Source organism: Triturus cristatus, chromosome 6, assembly GCF_964204655.1.
Source record: "Triturus cristatus chromosome 6, aTriCri1.1, whole genome shotgun sequence".
Taxonomy (NCBI): domain Eukaryota; kingdom Metazoa; phylum Chordata; class Amphibia; order Caudata; family Salamandridae; genus Triturus; species Triturus cristatus.
In genome coordinates this window covers 1,211,601,426-1,211,624,365 of record NC_140589.1, presented here as the reverse complement: position 1 = coordinate 1,211,624,365, position 22,940 = coordinate 1,211,601,426, and the positions used below count along the sequence as shown (strand labels likewise).

General features: G+C 44.1%; 1 protein-coding gene across 2 annotated transcripts in view; it reads right to left on the bottom strand.

Annotated features, from left to right (window-relative positions):
* Positions 1 to 22,940, bottom strand: part of TMEM87B (transmembrane protein 87B) — a 388,295-nt gene that overhangs the window by 78,500 nt on the left and 286,855 nt on the right. For both annotated transcript variants that reach the window (XM_085612119.1, XM_085612120.1), the window contains one exon: positions 11,341 to 11,411. In XM_085612119.1, the coding sequence (XP_085468245.1) occupies positions 11,341 to 11,411 (71 nt within the window). The remainder of the gene's footprint in view (positions 1 to 11,340; positions 11,412 to 22,940) is intronic.

Below are 22,940 nucleotides of genomic sequence, written 5' to 3'. Positions count from 1 at the left end.
TGAGGTTTATGGAGGCAGCATACATATGGATACCCTTGCGTGGAGTAGGCCAAGATTGTATAAACATCTAAATACTAGGCAGATTAGCTGCAAAAGGATCCCCCCTTAATAGGCAACAGTGTAGAGATTTCCTGACTTGTATGTGATGCAGTTTTCTACTGTCGAAGATTAGGCAAGCTGCATCCTGCCTGCAGCTGAGCTGCAAACAGAAGGACATGAGGTACCATCAAATCACCCACGGATAACTACATCCACTATTAACAGATTATCTTCTCAACCAACCGTTCTGCAAATCAAACAGGTTCACATTCTTATACCATAGCTGGTAAACAACTTCCCCACATATAGGGGTTCAGGTACTACATGCTATTGGTTGTCCGCATCCTGCTCAGATATTCTACTCTCACATTTTCTACGGCTTGGTGACCTGCTGACACTCCAATTACTTCCTCAAGGCCCAAAACCAAAGTGATGGAAACTTGTTACACACAGTCTTTGAACTAATAATTTCCTCTATTGTTAGTGGAATACATTGCTACGGAATCATTGATCAAAATGAGCATATAAAGAGCTGCCACTATTTTTTAAAGTTTATTATCATGGTTTCCCCTATAGATTGCCGCTGCATTTTCCTTAGCAGTGAGCATATAAACAGATAATATTACAGAGAAAAGGTTAGAATTATCTTCAGCAGTCATTCAGGATGGATAAATTACTGCTTCAGAGGTTGCCAGGCTCTCCTCGCCACTAAAGTGCTCTGATCAAATGATGAGAAAAACAAACTAGGTCACATATAGGACAACAAAAGCGATTCCACTGTGATCGGAGTCTCCATTGGACTACCTTCTTCCAGTCTGAGGAATCAGAAAAATGCAAGAACCTGCAAGGCCAAATAACGTAAGGAAATAAAACATAAAAAATCACATGTTCAGCTTATATTTGGCTGAAATTAAAGTACAATTTCCAGAATATGGTTCGCTCTCTCCTGAGGGGAGATGTCTTCCCCATCACCGTCTAGGTTTGCTCCTATCAACAGTATATGTGGAGCAGAAAGAAGCGAACTGTATTCTGCATTCACATAGGTGGCTGAACACATAGTGAAGGTGCATCCCAGATTCCTTGGAAGATTTTACTTTAATTGACTAACAATAGTGCACATGACCAGACTGCTACACCAGCCATCACCTTTATAGGGTTTGAATATGTTTATTTGGTTTTACACTGTAACCTCGCCTGAATCACTCCCAAATAAAGGTCATGAAGACCTCATGCACAAATTATTCACAATGGGAGTCAAACAATGACATATGCCTATAGAAATCCTCAAAAATCGTATTTGTAAATGGTACTGTAATACATTTGTGTGTGATCTCACACCTAAAATAGGATTTGCTGCTATTGGAGCATATAGAACAACCAACCTCCCCACAAAACTCTCAATCAGTAAGCAGTGATCTGTTCCACATTAAGCCCATAGATGTGCATTACTTTAAGTCTCTGAACCAACAGGAATAAATGTAAATTATGTATCAAAAGCTACCTCAAGGACAGTAAACTGTCCAGTGGACCCCTCAAAGAACCCTCGCAGTATTAAAAGTGAATCATGAAACGGAGTCCAGATGGCCTCAAACACCGTCAGCTGGCCATTAGGTTTATGACCATTCTTTCTTATAAGGCTAGCATTCTCTCCGCATCCGCCTATTCTCTCACTGTTGACACATTGGTTGTTTTCCACTCTCGCAGGATGCCAAGTTTCACCGTTGCTAGAGACAACGCTAATTATCTCCTCCCACGTGTAGACAAATCTTCAAGGTGGTTGAATGTGTGCTGCCCCAATATGATTTAAACAGCACCAGACAGGATTCCAGAAAATGGATATTCTGGAGCTTGACCAAATATTATGTAGCATATCTCCTCCCATCTTGCCACAGCGCTAGCAGTGCTTGGATGGTGTGAGTTTTTTTCGTACAATATAAAGGATGACCAATGACAGTCATGCAGACGTACTTCCCTCAAGTACCTACTGTGGGTCATGCAGACGTACTTCCCTCAAGTACCTACTGTGGGTCAGTAAGAACTCCGACCATACCTCTTCTTTGAAGTCTATTTGACAATTGATCAACCAGATCCTGCGTAAGAGGATTTTGGTTGTTTTTGAGAAAAGTTTGCTGAATATAAGAGTATAAGTCAGAAACTAGCTTTTTTTGGAACCCCATTTTGTCAAAAAATAATGCTATGAGGAAGGTTCGGGCGGACCTAAATGGATGTTGGCAAGGGTACTCTGAAGACAACTTCTCAACTGTCTGTACTTCCAGAACTTGGTACGTGGGAGGGGATTTTGAACTTGTAAGTCATGAAATTATTTCAATGCGCCCCCTGAAAGAGATGACCAATTTGCTGGATACGCTTGCTTGCCCATAGGTTCTAGAAAAGGAGTGAATAGTCAATCTGAATTGCAGCGTTTTGCAAGAATAGGGCAGAGGGATGTAAGAGTCCATCTTGTTGCATTGTTTTGTGAGTTAACTTCCACATATGTATGGAGTGTTATAGCCCTGGATTGTTGAGGTCTTAAGATCCACTGAACTATTTATACAGCTCTTGTGTGCCTACAGCCTCATTCTGGATCGTAATTCCTTTAAAAACCCAGTCCGCGGTTTTCAGGTCCTTTTGAACATGGTAGGTAGTTTGCAACAATTGGTGAGCTGAATGGTAGTATTCAATAATAGAAAAGCAAATGCCGCCTAAATCAGAGTCAGCACACAGTTTAGACATAGCTAGTAGCTGTCTGTCCTGGTCAAAGAAATAGACCGATATCTTTATATATTTTTTGCAGGGTTATACACAGTATCAATAGAGGCATCATGCCAAACACAATCATAGTGTGGAGCCACTGACATATTGATTGTTTGAATTTGGCTCCAGAAAGAAAGGTGTAGGTGCTTCCATTTTATAAATTCACAAGCATCTAATCTATCAGGGCTGCAAGATGGTCAATCACCATATGCTGAAAATACGAGTTAACCAGTATCGCCAGATATTTTAGCTTGTGCAGCATCCATATGAAGGGGACGCCAGATACTGAACCGAGAGTCATGACAGAAGTCATCAGCATGGCCTTGCTTTTTGACCAGTTCATTTGGATCCAGAAAAGGTGGAGAAATAGGTTATTGTGTCCATTAGGGTTGGATGGATATGTCTGACTCTGACAGCATCAATAGGAGGTCATCTGCATAAATCATGATCATCATATTACCAGCTGGAGAGGCAATGCCTTTAATTCCCCGATAGTTCCGGATTTGTATTGCCAGGGGCTCAAGTGCAAACGGAAAAAGAAGTGGGGACAAAGGGCAGACCTGTCTCACCCCTTTGCCAATAGTCAGATTCTCAGAGAGGAAACCACTGCAGATGATCAGTGCCAATGGTGCAAAGTATAGGGGCTGTACCATGTTGAGAAATTTCGGACCAAAATCCATTTTGGTCATGACTGAAACAGATATCCTGGTCAAAGGCTTTCTACGCAATAAGGGTGAAGGTTACCCTTTTATTATGTTCTTTAAGGATCTGCCACAAGAGATGTAGCAGAGGTTGCAGATGATTTCTTGAAGATCTTCCCGGGAAAAAGCCTACTTTATTTTTGTGGATGAGTAGGGGATTGCCCTACCCATCACAATGGCGAGAACCTTAGCCCAGATCTTTATGTCACTAATCAGCAGGGATATAGGTCTGTAGCTGTATAGTTGTAGTGAGACTTTTACTGGTATCGGGTCCAGTGGAACCACAAAGGTAGGCAGAGGTAAACGTAGATAGCATCTTACTTTCTATTTGTGGTAGTGTGGGCGAGCAGTAAGGCTATCACAGGGTAGTGTTAAGCATTTGCTGTACACACTCAAGCAGCAAATGATGTCACACACTCAGACTGAACTCAGACCAATTTGTATCAAACATTTTATTTTGTTATATTCATTTTCCAAAACCAAGCAAGCCTGGAACAGGTAAGTGTAAATAGTACTTTTCAAGGCAGGTTGAACAATACAAGCAAGATGAAAGAAAAGTCTTTGTTACAAGTTTGTAAATCTTTTCAATACAGTGAAAATTAGAGTCAGATTACTTTTGAATACTTTTCAGATTATTTTATGGATTACTTTTTCTAGTCAGTTTGATACGCCTAGATATCCCACAGGGACATTTCCTAGAGAAAAGGTAAGTAAAGTAGTTTTCAGTGTTTTGCAGTTTTCCAAGTTCTCATACAAAACCAATTCCACACGTACAACAATTTTCAAGAAAAAATAGTCAATGTATTCCTATGGAGAAAATGTGGTTATCGGTTAACAGGTAAGTACTTGGTTGTGGGAGTTGATATTCTAGGGTTAAAAGCAGGGGTCCCCCAGGGTCAGGGATGCACTCTCAAAACCCCCTCAGTGGCACTAGGGCAGACGGGTGCTGAGGCCCAATGTTATCCAATGGGGGATAGGGGGCCTCCGGTTGCTCGCTGCTCACAAGCAGGCCACAAGGTTGTGGAAGCAAAGCTCCTGGGGTTAGGCAAAGGGGGATCAGAGTTAGCACCCAAAGTACACCCGCAGCAAAGCAGGGGTGGCTGGGTGCAGGGTGCTGTTTTGGTGCTGGGTGCCCTGTTGTTTTCAGTGGGGATTCCCGGTTGCAACTAAGACTGCAGGCTTGAGGGCGAAGATCTTATGGAAGTGACCACTGCTTGGATAAGTACGTTGAGATGCCTGGGGATGCTGGAACACCTTTGGTTGGGCCACTCAAGGCCGTGGGATGTCGGGTGCAGGGGTGTCTTTAGGCGTCAGGTTTTTCTTACCAGCTCCGGTCGCAGGATCCTCAAGAAAGAGGAGCAGGCTTCACTTAGAGATTCGAGGCAGGCCAGAGATCACCAGATTTCAGGTCAGGATCGCCAGGGGACCTCCTTGTAGTGTTGGGCCACTCGAATTCGGGCCTTAGGCGTCGGGTGCAGAGTGGTCCAGACTCACGGTTTTGGCTGGGACCAGACTCTGTTGGTGAGCAAATCTGGTGCATACGGGAGACAAAGTCTTTGGTTTAGAAGGCAAAGCAGGTCCTCTGGGTTTTCGAAGTTGCTGGCTGCAGGACATACCAGGATTTTGCTGGAGGAGGTTTGAGGTGGATTAAGGCCAGTAGAGCTGGGGCCAAGTCAGTGGTCGTCCTCCTCGTCTTAGTTTTCTTCGGTCTTTCCTCTTCTCTTCATGTCGATTCTTGTCTGAGGAGGCAAGATTCAGGGTTGCTCCTAAATACTAGATTTAGGGGCATTACAGGTAAGTTAATGTTGGGCCCAATTGGTCCCTTCCTTGGGGTGGGTACACCCCGCTATTATGCCACCCTCGAGTGGGAGGGGTTATATGGCTCACTCTGGTTGGCTGGGACTCCCCCATTTGCAAGATGGTGGGGACAGAGTTGTGCTTCACCTCGCCTCCCTCACCTGAGGGGTGGGGTGGGCAAAGGTATGCATGCCTCGCTTCCTCACTTGGCTTTTCCACTGATTCTCCTGCCCAAAGTGGGGGTCAGAACCAGTGGGGGCCAGTTGCTGGAAGCAGCAAAGGCCTGGGGAATCTCAGAAAGGCTGCAAGCCTTTGAAGGTTCCCCTTTGGGGACCCTGCCCATCCTGGGGTAGGAGGTTTGGCACCTCGTCCCAGGATGTGCATTGTTTCAGATCACCGAGAGCAGCAGGCTCTCGACCCAGGGGTCCGGAAACATGTCTGGAGGTGACAGTTGACTAGCTGCCACTCAGCCTGGACACTAGTGTTAGGTCGTTTTTCAGGGGCATCTCTAAGATGCCCTCTGAGTGCATTTTTGATTAAAACCCACACTGGCAATAGTGTGGGTTTAATGTGCTGAGACGTTTGACATCAAACTTCTCAGTTTTCAGTAAAGCCATTATGGGGCTGTGGAGTTCGTGATGACAAACTCCCAGCACCATATACTCTTAATGGCATCACTGCCCTTGATGGAGCAAGGATTCAAGAAAAAGAAACTTGCTCGGATCAACCTCTCATTAACCAATACTAATAATAAGAAATAGTAGTTATAAGAAAACTAACATACACACAACATTTACATATGGGGAAAAGAGCTTTTATGCATGCTTAAATAGCAAAGAATAATTGCTACGTAATTGAAATCCTGCTTGAAACCGAAAAAGTTTTGTGCATGTGCGAACCAGAACTGCACAAATAACCATGTGACTAACCCATGTGAGAGGGAAACTTTCAGTCATGAGCAAAGAGTTACTAACTGTAGGACTCGATGCACCACATGCCTGGCATATGCTTGCCTGAATCTAAAAAGAGCTGTCGCTGCTAATGCTTTTGCTTAACAAATAAGAAAATAGCATGGGATAGAATAGAAGTGGGTGGTGAACAGTGATAACATATTTGAGAAAATAACATCTGTTTATGATTCCTTTATTAATAGTGTGCGTTTGGGCCTGATGTGCTATACCAAGGGAAAAGATGGAGGTTGAAACGTTAACACAAGCGGAGTCTGCGCTCTGAGGTTTTGAAATGACCTGATGACCAGACCATTGACAGGCTGCCAAGAGCCAAGGACAGACGCCTGGGAACGCTCTTCTTCTGTAGAACTACATATAAATTTGTATCTAATCTGGTTCTTTGAATGTGTGGCAAAGGAAATGGCACCGAAAAATGAATACATTAAATGGGAAGGGTTTGTTAGACAAAAAGTTCATTAAGAAATCAAGAATGATGGAACGAGAGGATGACAACTCCCCTGCCCTTGCTCAATCCCTAATCCAATTAAACTTGCAACTTCTGAGGGAGGGACATGCAGAAACAAAGACTATAACTAGAATGATATAAGTTAAGAAAGTGGTTGACATCGATGCTGAGTGAGGTGTAGGCGAGAGCTGCTGCTGGAAGAGAATAGACTGGGAAGATTCAATCCTGAAAGACAGCTTGATTAGATTGAAGATTTGCGGAAGAATATCGAGGAGGGAGAGAGTGTAAGAGGGATGCGCTCCAGTGCGTCTGGATTCTAGAGAAGTGTAGTAAGTATTTTCCTATCCTGCACCTGTCCTACAGTCTTTGTCTCCTGACTCTTAAGCAGGTGACCTCCACCAGTACTTTTGGCCAGGGTTTGGGTTTCCCCGTTTCACCATTTGGTAAATATTATTCGGTCTTAAAATTTGCATATCTTTTGCAAAAGTATAAGTTAATATGTATTTTGTCTCTTCATCTATCACTCCTAATGCATTGGTTTGTTGAATAAGTCTGTAATTTGAATGCAATTGATAAATGAATTTTCTCTCCTATGAAAGTTGATGGAGTTTGCACTGTGAATCTTTACAAATGAGCGTTCATTTGAAGGAGTTATTAGATAAAATTCATTGAATCTTACCTAGAGTCTGTGTTTATTTTATATTGAGAGTTATAAGATAGATTAATGAATTTGTTAATATCACCATCAACTACTCGACTAATGGTCCATTGACCAAAAGAAGAGTGTTGATCTGTGAAGGTTAATTAGACATTGACTAATTCAGATCAAGGTGAAAATAAAACTTGATCCCCAGTGAAACAGTCAGGAAACTTGAATGTGTATATGTTGAGTAATTTGTTGATTGTGAAATGTTCATCCTGGCCTTTCGCTGGATCACATTTACAATGTCTAAGCATTGGCTTAGACACTGTAGGGGTACAGGGCTCATGCACCTGTACCCTCACCACTGGTATAGGGCACCCAGCTAGAGGGGTGGCTGACCTATGTCAGGGCAATGGGTTGTAGGCATGGCACACAAGGATGTGTGCCATGTCGACTCTTCACTTTGTTCTGCACATAAACACGCAGCCTGCAATGGCAGTGTGTCTGTGTAAAGGTACAGGGCCTCTAAGGGTGGCACAATAGGTGATGCAGGCAATAGAAGCCTTCCCTGGACACAGTGCCCTTGGTACCTGTGATACCATTTACAAGGGACTGACCTGTGGCCAAAGAGTGCCAATTGGGTTTTGTCTCAATGCAGTTTTAGCGAAAGAACATAGGGACTGGGTTCCTGTTTGGCAGGAACCCAGGGTACACTCAGTCAAAGTACATCAGCAGTTTAGCAAAAAGTAGGGGCAACCATGCAAAAAGAAGGAACTTTCTTACAGCAGGTTCTACATTGTGACACAATGAGGTAGAAGTCCAATATGAGCGACATTGGCGTGTGATCTGACAGGCCAGAGTTCCAATGGTACAATGATGTACTTTGGGCAATAGAGTGTAGTTGGTAAAAAAGAAGTCAATATCCATATTGTGCGGGCAGTAGAATAAGGTATAGTCTCTCTAAGTGGGACATAGCAGTCGCCACGGTTCAGCCAGTCCATAGTCTGAAATTAAGTCCTTAAGGGACTGTCTTTCTCTGTTATTGCTAAAGTTCAGCTTCTCAGAGCTATCCAGTACTGGGTCGAAGGTGATATTCCACCTTTTGTATAGCCTGCTGATGAGGGTCATAAAGGTCCCTTTCTGTATATTGGGGGCATATATGGAGCCAAAGATGATGGTGTTACTTTGGATGGAGAGTTTAACAAAAGTATATCTTCCTTCCATATCTGAAGTTTGCCGAGTTTTTGCCTTCAGTGATTTATGGACGAGAATTCATGGTTCACCTAATCTATTGTGATGATCGTAATGGCGGGGTCTAGAAGGCTGTACTGTATGTTAAATTTTCGTAGTTGAGGGCAAAGGCCCAAAAGCTTTTTCTTCAGAATATAGGTATCAATACAAGTAATCCTCATACAACTAATCCCACAACTTTACATTAGTCAAACGATAAGGTGCTCCAATAAACTGATGGCGCGGCGAAAGGGATCAATGTGATTTTAAAAAGTGCGCTTGTGCCAACCACAAATATATATACATGTGATTGATTGGGATGATATGGTGTTATATATGGCACCCATATACTGAGTGTCAAAAAACCTCAATCAGAATTTAAAATCATCCACATATGTTGCTGTCGAAGTTTCAACACTTTCACAGTATTACTTACAGCAGCGTCATCGTCAGGACAAAGGTAAGATCAGGCGATACCAGTGGATTAGGGTATAAGGACCCACAATCGTAGATGTGCCAGTCTTAGTTGCGTTGAAAGAATCCAGCAAATTGTGAGCAAGTAGCAGTGGAAAGGGGAACAGGGGCCCACAACCGTAGATATGTCAGTCCTAGTAGCATGGGATAACCGCAGCAGACTGTGAGCAAGTGGCAGATGATAGCGGTACCAGGATCTTAGTTATCGGGGAAAGCCTCAGCAAACTATGGGCAAGTGACTGTAATGGTTGATAGGATGGCAAGGTTGCTACTGTAGGCAAGTCCTCGGAAGCAGTGTAGACCACACGATAGGAAACATGTAGACAATTAACCTTAGTTCAATCAACTTGACTTCACCGATCTTCAGAGCACCTCTATTAAATAATATACACTTACAGCAAGTTAGGGAGAAATTATTGTTGTCAGAAAAGTGGAGATTCCAATATTTTCATGTACATAAATTGATCAAATCACTGAACTTATCTGCGAGTAAAGAGAAAAACAGCATCCCTTTCTACTTTAAAACATATGCAAAGCCATTCTAAAATTCCTGCTACAACGTCATAAATTTGCCTGGATGCGCTCGGTTGTGGTAAAATGTTCTTTAGTAAAGTGGGTGTTCAATTGCTTTCTGAATTACAGGAGGGTAGAACCTGTGCTGATGTTGGTTGTCATGTACTTCCAGACCCTGTGAGTATAGAAGAAAATAGCACTGTTTAACCTGGGTTCATTTTCTTGTTTAGTTATGTAGTGGTGTAGTTTCATAGGACTTTTTTTAATAGCAGTTCCTAAGTTCGCCGAGTTAACCTTGGAGGTAGAGCTTTCTCAGGCACAGAAGCAAGGCTATGGAACTCAATATCACTGTTTGCATTCTGAAACCACGTGAAATATAGAAAATTATTGAAAACATTGTTTTTTTTATTTTTTAGGTTTCTGCCAGTATTGTAGTATGTGGAAATTTTACTGCTCTAGATAGGTTATTTGAGCACCAAGAGAGCTTGGGGTGTACATTATGCTTCATGAATATTAAAATAAACAAAAAGGTAGAGCTTGTCGCATGCAATTTCCCAAAGATGACATTTGAAGTCCGCCTTCTTCACACAGGTGCTTGTGAGTGAAATATAGGTATAACCAAAATATTCTCAAAAGTTGCGTGGAAACTAACAAGGTGGCATATCAATGGTGAGTAGTGCAATATAAGAAAAACACTTTTTTAATTCTGTTATCTAATAAAAAATGTAGAGGACCCCCAAGCACTTTGCTTTCCTGGTCTGCGGCACAGAAATCCTACAAAAGACATTGATGCAAGACTTTCAGCAAACAAATACATGTTTGTGGGGTTCGTTGGTCCCGACATCTATTCACCCTGTTTGCCACAGTGTGCAAGTTGTACGAGGATACATAATTTGTGCATCTTTCCAATATTTTATTACATTAAATCTTATCCTCGCAGTCCTTTTCTTCTTTAAGAAAGAACCTTACACTGTAGCCAGAGGTAGCAAAACTGTCTGATATTACATACCTCCCACTCTAAATCTCCTGGAGTCTACAGATGGTGGCTGATGCCAATTTTCGTCTCAGAGACCTCAAGAAAATCTTTATTTAAAAAAAAATATGTCTCAAAAGATGACATTTCTTTTCTGCCATACTTGAGCTTCAACAGATCAGTGGGTGAGATGGACACTCTAGAGTCTTCAGGAATCCCGTACACGTCTAGATTTACATCAGGCAGAGGATTTCACACGCTAAAACAATATCATTGACTGGAGGCTTACCTAGAAGAACTGTTTTTTCTATGGCCCATCAGGCAGCCCAATGTATCTAACTATACACAGGAAAATGGGTTTTGTGTTCATCACTGTAGGTATATTAGTGTGCCAGTATGCATGCATATAAGATTGCAAGTGCGTTTATCCTTGTGTGTAGGTGCCACTGGCCATACTCATATGGAACTCTTGATCCCCATGCCAGATTACTCAAAGAACTTGGAACCTTACAAACATTGCGTTTAAAACAAACAGTTACATATGGAAGAGCGAGACCATTAGAATGGAAAACACTCAAAAGTGATAAGATCTGTTGCAAGCAACACACCAGCGAATTATACCGCAATGGCGTTCATGAACCATTTGAAATAACTGGACTGGAGCTGAAAGGGGACTTACAACAGTCTAAAATGTGATTCATTGAAGTCAGCAAGTAAGCGTACAACATGCGTTAATAGTTCACTATAATACGTGAAAAAGGCTATTATTCATGCTTAAATTTCTCCTTGAATACGTTTACCTAAATTTTCAGAGACCGAGAATTCTTCAACTTCATCATCCGAATCATCAATCAAAGGGGTGAAGGCATACCTATGGAAAAATGGCAATATATAGACTGAAAAGTTAGGTATAAGTTTGCACAACTGAACAAACGCCTATCAAACTTAACTGATAAAATCCCTTGATTAGGTTACTGATGCACTAAATTGTCACCTACATGTTACAATGACCGCAGTACAAAAAGGACGGGATAAATAGCCAGTGAAATTAAGTCTAAATCTAAAAGTGGGGTATAACTGAGTGAACCTGGGTTCCATATCTACTTAGAGGAAACACGATTTTTCTGTAATTTACTGTTTTTATTTTTAACTCTCTCTGGATTCCTGACAATGAGGCATTTATACTATACAGCACAGCTTTCCATGTATTAATCCATCTACGCTACCTGCCGTCTCAAAAGAGCTTACCTGACAACTTCAGTTTTATTTATTTTCAAGTTTTTTGTGTGTGTTTTTTTTGTAGATTATGCAACATGACGTTTACATATCATGCAACGGTAACATAACAGTTGTCAGATGAATGTTAATGTATGCCAGGATGTACCTGGCATGTACTACAAAGGCTATTTCCTGTCTCCTCTTGGTATTCTGCTGTTAAGGTAGCAAAAGTGCTGGTCAAGTGGGCTAGCAAGTTAATGTAAACGCTCAAATAAATACAAATGTGTTCTTTTGGAGCTCTTACAGCGGATTGATTTGCTGTTTTGAAGCGCTATACATAATAAGCGATATTGTTAATGGATTTAATGGTACTCAATTTATTGGCCTCAACGGATGAATAGCCTGTCAGCACTGCATTGATGCAAACCAGAGACCTGCAGATGGCACACTATAGCAGCAGAAAATGTTACCCCATTAAAGGTCTTAAATGCTGGCTCTTTGTTAATGTTTTTTTCTGATGGATTATCGCCCTTAGCACAACACTGTCTAGAAAGCCTGAAAAATCCCCAAAAATGACACCAGATGAGCTCCATGACGCAGATTTAAGCCTAGGGATCCTGTTCTTTCCTGATAAAAACAGGTCCGACTAACTTGAAATTTTGCAAAGCTGACGCAGATATTAGGGCAAACCTGGTGAAATGCCATTATTTTCACTCCCGACTTATGCACAAGTGCTGTTCTAGAAAGTAAAAGTAAAAAGAACAAACAGTTTTGCAATACCTCAATCATTAGGAATCAAGCACACTTAATTTAAAAAGAAAAACAATTTGCCAGCTTTTGAAAAAGGACATAAACGGGTGACAGCAGTTTGTTTGTCTTCCATGTCTAATGCAACCAATGATTAAGGGAATAGAGAATGTTGGAAGGGGACCAGAGCCACATGGAACCGAAGAAAAAAAAAGGACTAGTGTAGGGAGAAAGAGAAAACAGACAACAAAGTAAAGACGGGACTGGGAGGGTAAAGGGTAAAAGAGGAGGGGGCTCAAATAAATCACAAAACAGGTTGCAGTAGATTGGAAGAAGTACAGAACGGCAAAACAGAATGATGGAATGGGGTAACATGACCGCACAAGGGAAGGATAAGAGAAGAGGGGAAGCGGATGGGGAGAGGCGGGTACAGAGATCCCCTTGTAGCTCCAGGCGAGCTATATTAGTGGGCCCAGTAAGCTTTGGCCTATGGTGGGTCTGCATTTCACCATTACAACATTTTCACTTAACTGCACTTTACCAAAGACGTCTGGAAAAGATAGTGTAGTGATCTAGAAAAATGTTACAACAATCCTCAGAAGGCGGTGTGGTTGTTGGAACAGTAGGGGAACGGAGATTATGCACGTAGATGTCCCTCAGAAAAAACATTAACTAGATACGGATTAGAACCGGATAAGGTTAAACCATATTGAATATCACAACTTGAAACCCAAACAGTAATACCTTGGAAAGGGAGGATAGATGCCCAAATGGCAATCTGGCAGAAGTCAGCAGGACTACCTGAGGAGCACAAAAACATCCATTCTGCCACAAGTTGTGCCCACAGTACGCTCATATAACCTGGTTAGAAAATGTTTTAATTAACCAAACCTTTCAGAAATTAACCCAACTACCAAGTGACTTGTAGAAATAACGAGACACAACCAAGTTAAATTATAAAATCTGAAATAGCAAGCTGTTTTCAGCTTTGCAAGGAAATCTGTCCATATTCATACCGACAATGTTCTCTTTAGGTCTAGTATTAGCAATTTTAGCTAAAATTATATACATAATATAGTTGTAGGAACTTTCAGCAGCCCTCTACATTCATTGGTATTTTTTTTTTTCCATCATTCACATTTTTACCCAGAAAATGCAGCAGAGTGTGGGGTAATTAAATGATAGAGATTTCTAGCCAGATTCCTTACCTTAGAATAGCTACAGGCGTCAGTCAGGATCCGGAGGATTTTCGGACAATACCCCTATATGCCTGTAGGTGGCAAAGTTCTGCTTCATGTCGGCCGTGCCAGAAGTGTTGTGTGCTTTACCTATATATGCCCCACCTCCGCGCGCAGTCCGCTCTTTCCTTGCAAGATAGTGCTGATCAGGTCTGATCTACCCCTTAGTCCCTTTAGGACTGGTCTTTTTTTGATGTTTTGTTGAAACTTTTTGGGACTTTTCTCCTGGTGCGAGGTTATGTCACCCAAGAAAACGGCTGGGTTCAAACCATGTTCCACGTTTGGGTCATACAATACTAAATTTATTACATTAAAAAACATACATTTTACAAGATTTAAAAAATGTTGCGTCACAATCCCTCATATAAACCACTTGATCAAAAAAAAAAAAAAAAAGTTTGGCACCCAAATTATAATACACGTTATGAATAGGGGTGGGCGGAATTTGCGGAATTAACCTTCGCAAATTATCGCGAGAATGTTTAAAATTATCGCAAACAAGCAGAAATATCGCGAAGATGCGGAAGTTTTTTTCCGGCATGTTCGCGCGATTTTCTGCATGGTTGCGGGTCGCCAACTTACCCATGTGGCTGCTTGCGGGCGCGGCCATCTTGTTTTGAGTTGTTCTCGCGGTGCATGATCGCGAGAAGAAAGACGTGATCGCGCGACGCATGACGTCACTGCGGGCGCGAACTGTCGCGAGACAGCGCAAATGGCTAAAAACAATACAACATCTCATGGAGAACGCGACCGGATCAAGAAAACTTGTCGGCGAACGCAGGGATTCAGGTAAGGCGATCGCGCGCGAGAATGTATCATTTTACAGCGCGAGCAAGAAACAAATTATCGCCAAGCTGCGGAAACCGGAATTTTTGACATTTTCGCGCTCTCCGCGGAACGCAAAAATGTCAAATTATCGCAATTTCCGCGAACGGAACGAAATTTTTGCCCAGGCCTAGTTATGAACCAGCATAACAGAGAAAACAACATTAAAAGACAATACACTTTGTCATACATTACACATCTGATAGGACCATAAACTTCATAACATAGCTTGTGATACGTCCCAACACACTTGTATCTACAAGTCTTATTCGATCCTCTAGATTGTGCTTGCAACTGCGTCAACGCGTTTCGATGGATTATATTTATATTACCATCTTTCTCAAGACAACTGATAATGGTTTTCTCAGACGTAATTTCTGGTTTCAATATCCTTTAGCGTGTGATATGCACCTTATTAATTGCGCGAATTAGCGTAGCCTCTGTTATATACGGCAGGCTCTCTTGTATAATCTGTGTTCTGGAAGATATTTAGAACCTCTGCACGCCCCTCTGGTCTTATTGCTGCATTCTGAAGACCCCAGTGTATTCTAATTAGATGTATTTTCACTACGGTGGGATTTGGAGATCCACAATAATCCTCAGTCTTGTATGCGCCGCCTCTCAGCGTATCGTGTTTTGGCGTAGATGCGAGCGTCCTTCTATGGAGTCTATCGTGTCACAGGCACATGTTGGTGGCAAATCTCCACTTAGTGTGTTTGCCGTGCTTGAAGTAGGATCATAACTCCAAGACCTAGGAGGACTGTCGTGCCATGCACTTCAAGGTGCTGAGAGAGCGTGCTCTCAAGCTTCCTATCGCTCGACTTAGGTTGATTCATGGATGCTCGAGGTCCTGGTCGCGCGGAAGGTTCCTGGACCATTCCCTGAGCCAGTCCCCATGGTCGTCACAGCACCCCATGTCGTCGAGTAAGTCCCACAAACACAAGTCGAAGAGGTCTTCGACTTCAGTCTGTCGAAGTCTTCAGATGAGACGTGGGAGCATCAGCACTCCAGGCACCGTGAGCCAGCAGAACCTGAACCTTGGTCTGGTCTGTGCTTCCATGAGTTTCCCATAAATTGAGTGACCCCCGCCCAGCTGACAGAGTTGTATAATGCCATGAGCCTCATATTTGGGCGGCCCTGCCCCTCTGGAGTGCCTTCGTGCACCACGGGCACGGTAGGAGCCCCTACTGGATTAAAGCAGGCGGGCCCCATGGATCCCTTGCTGAATCTGGAGTGGAGCTGCCAGTGAGACTGAGATCATCCCCATTGTTACTCCAGACTCCAACACTGAGTCGGATGGGCGTTGTCTGATGCCGACTGGATCCATGCTTCCTGGAGTGCAGCCAGTGAATTATTTGCTTGATAGGCCTGGACAAGGAGATGAAAGGGAGGGGTCTATGGACCCTTATGGTTACCAGCTACCAGATGAGGAACAGGACAACTGGTACAAGGAACTGGTGGAGGTCACTGGGTTAGACACCTCACCTGACACTAGCCTTTTCTCCAAATACAAGATACTCACTAGATACTTCTAGGTCTGGATACAGGGGAAAAAAACAACAAAAGCGAAAGAAAATGTGGCCACTTGACCAGTCTTTCTTCAGCTTAGCTACTAAGAGCAGTTGGTTCTGTTCCAATTATACTAGAATAATTACATATGTGAAATTTTTCATATAGTCATGTTTATTATGTTCTTTTCATATTTCTTTTGGAATAGTTCATTTGCAAGTGACTTTTTTTGTTTACAGTCTACAAATACATTTCAGCAGTTCATTCTATGTATTGTGACATAGCTATTCATCAAATATACTTTTTTTATATTAAAAAAAAAAGACTGAAAATCACTGTTACAATAAAATGCAACTTCGCTTATAACTCATCCTCTCATTCTAGCATACACTATGACTCAAACACTAGCATACTAAACATTCATACTAATGGCCCAGCATACTACACACACTTGTAAGCAAGCCTCAACAGTGGTACAAAGAAAGTTGTTATCCGCTGTGATGGGGTGGCCCAGATCTTTCGTCCAACAAAGGTTCAACGTACGTTTCGGTGTGGGCATAAAATGCCACCTATCACCTTCTTCAGGACCACACAACCATAATATAGTCACTTCCAGGGGTGGATGTAAAAGGAATAATTAATATTGTCACAGCAGTGCACCCTGTCAGTAGGTGCGTAAGTCTCTGTACATCATATCTAGACTCAAAAGCAACTCTTCACTCTTATTTTTATGTAATGTTTCCTTTGAGTGCCTCTCTGTGCTACAATTGCTTAGTCTGGTTCTACATAGGTTGTAGTCATATGTGTATGTAGATACCAAAATTCTTGAAATTTCTATTTAGCTATACAGGCTCCCGATTCAGAAAAAATACTGTCCTGTTTGCATATGTAGAAAGACGTCTCTCACACCAACAGAAGTCCGCAAAACGTAATGACTGGCTGAGTGCGTAGTGACCTGGTCCTGGACATCTGTCAGGCAGCAACGTTGGCATCCCTGCACATATTTACCAAGCACTACTGCCTGGACAGTCAGGTCCATCGTGACTGGAACTTCACCAATTCAGTCCTACAGGACTTTCTAATTTAATAGACTTCGCAGTTTCACCTCTGGAGAACAACTGGTTGCATATCTATTCAAGGTAAGGAATCTGCGGCTAGAAGTCTATCAGATGAAAATGTACCTACCTTCGGTAAAGCCCTGTCTGGTAGAGACTATTTAGCCACAGATTCCTTACCGGCCCTTCCCATCGTTCCCACTCTGCAAACCAATTACTCAAAGGGACATCTTTCTCAAGGCCTCAGTTTGTCATACCAGTGGTCCGTGCTCATCGTGGCTCCTCACTTCTTGTGTTGAAAATCATGAAAATAACTGAGTGCAGAGGTGGCACCTTTATAAGATCCACGCACGTCACTTCCGGCACGGAAGATGATGATGGCACGCCTAATGGTGCCACCTGCCGGTGTGCAGGGGTACTGCTTGAAAATCGTCCGGATCCAGTCTGACACCTGGGGATAGTCTAAGGTAAAGAATTGTGGCTAGATCGAGTCTTTACCAGAAACGGCATTACCAAAGGTTCATCACACCACTTCAGCCATCAGCTTGCTACACTGCGAGTGATGCCAGTTTGCTGTTGTACTAGGTGCATGTCCACATACAGAGTAGTTGCCTTATGTTCCAGGGACTACTATAGCAATGATTGATTTTTGAGACCCAAAAACTATTTCATTGTAGCCAACTTTCTTTTTATTATTAAAAAAATTGGCAGGTCCTGGATGCCAACCCTACAATAGTTTTTTATAAACAGCATGACAAAACAAAACAAACATTGACAAAGCCAAAAGGCTGGCAACCGACAACACAGCTACTGGCTTTGCCAATGCTGGTTTCCAATGCAGTGTTCCTTCTTTTGGCAATGTTACTAAGCAATATCAAGACTGAATGTTCTACGCAGAAAAGTTACCTTTTTTATGGTCTGGCTGGGACACTCAAGATCATTTATCTATTTTCAATATCACTATTACAATTAGTGGTTGGTACTAGTGTAAACACAAAAGCAAATATCCTGAATTTACCTTTGAACGCTGCTTTTTCCCCATGATCCCAGTGGTAGGGTTTTAAAGGCAAAGTATTGGCATTGTAACATTTGCTCTTTGAAATTTTAATTGAAGCACAATAATAAAACGCAGAGAACCATGTACAAGCTACAACCCAGGATTTGCAGCAACAGCCCTCTGCATGCCAAACTAGTTCCACTTTGCCAAGGAAAGAGTCAAAATACATTTCTTCTACAAACTCCTCATCTCCCACTGTTAATAAACCTCCCAATCCTCCCTTGCCGGTTCAGAATCTAGGTCATAACAAGAGACTTCTCTCTTCCATTTGGAGTCTTGCATATGAAGCGCAAATCAGCTACCTCCCTCACAACCCTCAATTTTATCAACAAAACTCTACTGACTCCACGGATCTCTAGCTAGTTTTGTCATACATAATTACAGGTACCTGTACAGTAATCGGCCAAGTAATTACCTGCACCTTATTTATGCTACCCCAGTAGGGTGTGCTCAGTGCCTGTAGCAAACGAATTCTGACAATTTGGTTCTCCTGGATATTTCCGCATTTGACTACCTAGTTTTTGGATTTTTATTGTGAGCGAGTCTCACTCACTAGAGTTTGCTTTAATTGAACAGAGGGCTAACTGCCACCGTCCGCCTTTAAAAATAAGGTTGCTGCTGCACAGCTAGGGTAGGAGACTCTAAGCTGGTTACATGTAAACACCTGAGCACACACTTGTTAGAACATGTACAGGCTACATGAGTAAGACTACAGTCTAGCGCAGCCTGGAATTTACACATGGGTAACTTGTCGCAGAAAGAACTATGCAGGGATTAGTCCTGACCTGGCGTAGGTGTGGCAATGTAAAATAGAATGTGGAATTTTGGGGGATGGCATGGGCTAGCATTATGTGGAACGGTGGTGTACGAACGTTCGTGGGGGGGAGAGATATTTGACAGACAGTTGGTGGAAGCTGTCGGAGGCTTGGGAACCGCTGCTCTTCACGAGGCACATACTTAATAAATAATTGCCTTTCAATTCCTGAGGAGGTGACCTTTATTTCAACAACGGCACGAGCGGTAAGCAGTTATGTGCCAAGTGAAGTTGTGGTGAAGAGCGGTGTTCCATATGCATCTACTCTTCTGTGAGGGTTCCCGGAGCCTGATGTGGAAGGATTCATTGAGGGTTCACCACTGGATCTGTGAGGCATCATTGGGCACCAGAGTACGTTGTGCGGGCAGTGAGAGGTTGCGACCTACGCTGTGAGAGATATGGAAGCGGTGGTGCAGGTTATGAGGTATTCAGCCTATGCACATACATGGAGTGGCTTGAGCAGGTGAATCGAGCCAGGCATAACATTCTCGGGCAGCCATTTTTGACTGTCACGTCATTGCGTAACGTGGCAGCGATTTTGAATTGGGCAGCTATTGTGGAAACGGTGATCCGCACACTAAAAGTCATTTTGGCAATACAGGAATTTCTGAGTGGATTCACGGTGATCGGCTCACATTTAAACCCAAAACTTTCATTATATTTTGAAGTGGATCGATGATGATCTGCTCACTTCACATCTGAGCATGATGAGCTTGTAGCACAAGTTACTTGTGTAACGATATATCTGTAAGAGACTTTAGTTAGTGATAGATTCATTTTCTTAGAATATCCCCAGGCATCAGACTGGATGCAGAAAGTTTGTCAGCAGTAGCTCTGCATGTCAGTAGGCGTTGTCGTACGGCTCCGCGTACGTCGCTGGCATCGTAGCCGCCGAGATGACGTCGTCAGAGCTACTTAGACACGCCAACGCGCGCTGACGTCAGTTCTGTACACAACGTTTCCGCACCAGTAGCGCAGAGCAATGCCAGAGACCCACTACTGGTGCAATAGAACTAGGGCCCTGAAAGGGATAACCTGAAACCTAAAGAACAGTTCGCAGAACGGGGACGATGGGCGGGCGGTAAGGTATCTGTCACTAACTAATGTCTCTTACAGACATACCGTTACACAAGTAAGTAACTTGTGCATCTGAAAGAGACACATTAGTGATAGATTCCTTACTTTAGAATACACACCCAAGCAATACCAACCCCGGTGGTGGGTCTGCGAAGTGAGATTACACTTGACTGTCAAGGCAATAGTGCTTAGTGAAAGTATGCAACGAGGCGCAAGTGGCCGCCTGACAGATGTCTTGCAGGGGGACACTGCACCGCAATGCTGTGGTAGCTGCTGTCGCCGTGGTATAATGGGCGCACAGCCCAACCGGAGGTTCCTTTTTAGCCAGAGAGTAACAGGCATTAATGCACAAGACAATCTATCGGGAGATAGTTCGCTTGTGCACAGCCCGGCCTTTCTTGGCGCCCACGTAGCCAACAAAGGGCTGGTCATCCACCCGGAACTGTTGTGTGCGGTTGAGATAGAACGAAAGCGCACGTTTTGGGTCCAGACGGTGGAGCCTCTCCTCTTCTCTTGAAGGGTGCGGAGGCGGAAAGAAAGTGGACAGAGTGACAGTTTGCCCGAGATGAAAGGCAGACACTACTTTTGGTAGAAAGGAGGGACGCGGTCGAAGCACAACCTTGTCCGGATGAATCGCCAGGAAAGGAGGTTTGCAGGAAAGAGATTGGAGCTCACTCACCTGCCGAGCGGAGGTGATGGCCACCAGGAAGACAGTTTTCAAAGTCAATAACCGCAAAGGACAGTTATGAAGGGGCTCAAATGGAGTGCACATCAGATATGTGAGAACCAGATTCAAGTCCCATTGAGGCATCACAAAAGGAACAGGAGGGAAAAGGTGATTAATGCCTTTGAGAAATCTATTATTAACTGGGGACTTGAAAAGAGAGGGCTGATCAGGCAGCCTGAGAAAGGCTGAAAGAGCAGAAAGGTAGCCCTTGATAGTGCCCAAAGTAGAGCCCTGCTGGGCCAAAGAAAGGAGGAACAATAGGACCTCAGAAAGAGGGGCAGCAAGAGGATCAACAGATTTTGCTATTCACCATGCCACAATTTTTTTCCACCGACAAGCGTATACAGTTTTAGTGGAGGCACTCCTGGCTGCCAGAATCACATTACAGACTTCGGGAGGCAAGTCAAATGGAATCAGCTGTCGCTGCTCAATCTCCACGCAAGGAGGTGGAGGCTGGAAAGGTTCGGGTGGAGGACCATCCCCTGTTGCTGTGACAGGAGATCCTCCCGAAGAGGCAGTCGGATCGGGGAATCCACGCTCATACTGAGAAGCTCGGGATACCAAATTCTTCGAGCCCAGTCCGGTGCCACAAGAATGACTTGGGCCTGGTCACACCTGATCTTCTTCAGCACTCTGGGCAGAAGTGGTATAGGCGGAAAGGAGTACAACAGATCGCAACTCCACTCGCAACGAAAAGCGTCGCCTAGCGAGTGCCGCCCTGGAAACTCCAACACACAGAGCTACTGACATTGCGCGTTCTCTTCGGTGGCGAATAGATCTTACCAAGGTTCTTCCCACTGCTGAAAGAGACCTTGCATCACCTCCGAGTGAAGACGCCATTTGTGATCCAACATGCACCTTTGGCTGAGTTTGTCCACCCTGGCATTCAGGGTACCTGCCAGGTGTTGAACCACCAAGGAAATGCCTTGACGTTACAGCCACGTCCAGAGACGTAGAGCCTCTTGACATAGGGCCCACGACCCCACCCGCCCTGTTTGTTGCAGTACCACATGGCGGTGGTGTTGTCTGAACACCTGCACTACTCTCCCCGTGACTGAGGGAAGGAATGCTTTGAGGGCAAGTAGGATCGCCCTGAGCTCCAAAAAGTTGATATGGAACTTGGACTCCGCCGGAGACCAGTGGCCTCTGATCTCCGCCTCTCCCATGTGGCCGCCCCATCCCAGGAGGGACGTGTCCGTCACTACTGTGTGCACCGGTGGGGGGGCGGGAGAGGGATCTGCCGCTGACCCAACGCTGGTTCGTGAGCCACCACTGCAAGTCCTGTGCAGTGCCCTCCGAGATCTGGACGTAGTCAGATAGGTTCCCCCAATGCTGCGTCCACTGGAACTTCAGGTCCCACTGCAGAGCCCGCATATGCCAGCTGGCATGATCGATCAGTAGGATGCAGGAAGCCATGAGGCCCAGCAGCCTCAGTGTCTTCCTGACCGAAACCCAGGACCAGGGCGAAAGATCGAAATCATAGCTCGAATGTCGCTGCTCGGGAGGATAAACCCCAAACTGCGCCGTATCCAGAACTGCTCCGATGAAGAGAAGCTTCTGAGAGGGAATCAGGTGCGACTTCGGCACGTTGATGGAAAACCCCAGCAAATGCAGGAGGTTGGCCGTAGTCTGGAGGTGGGAGATGACTGCCTAGGGAGAGCCTGCCTTCAACAACCAGTCGTCTAGATAGGGGAAGACTGAAACCCCTGATCTGTGCAGATGAGCTGCGACCACCACCATCACTTTCCTGAACACCCGGGGGGCGCTGGTAAGGCCGAAAGGGAGCACGGTGAACTGAACGTGCTCGTGGCCCTCCGCGAACCGTAGGTAACGCCGGTGGGCTGGCAGGATGGGGATATGAAAATAAGCATCCTGCAAGTCCAATGCTACCAGCCAGTCTTGCGGGTCTAGGGCAGACAAGACATGAGCAAGCGTGAGCATCTTGAACTTCTCTTTCCGGAGGAAGCAACGGACGTTCCAGAGGTCTAAGATAGGGCGCAGACCCTTGTCCTTCTTTGGAACCAAGAAGTAGTGGGAGTAACAACCACGACCTACTTCTGGCGTCTGAATGCGCTCGATGGCCCCCTTGGCCAAGAGGGACGTAACTTTCTGCTGGAGAAGTGCCAAGTGTTC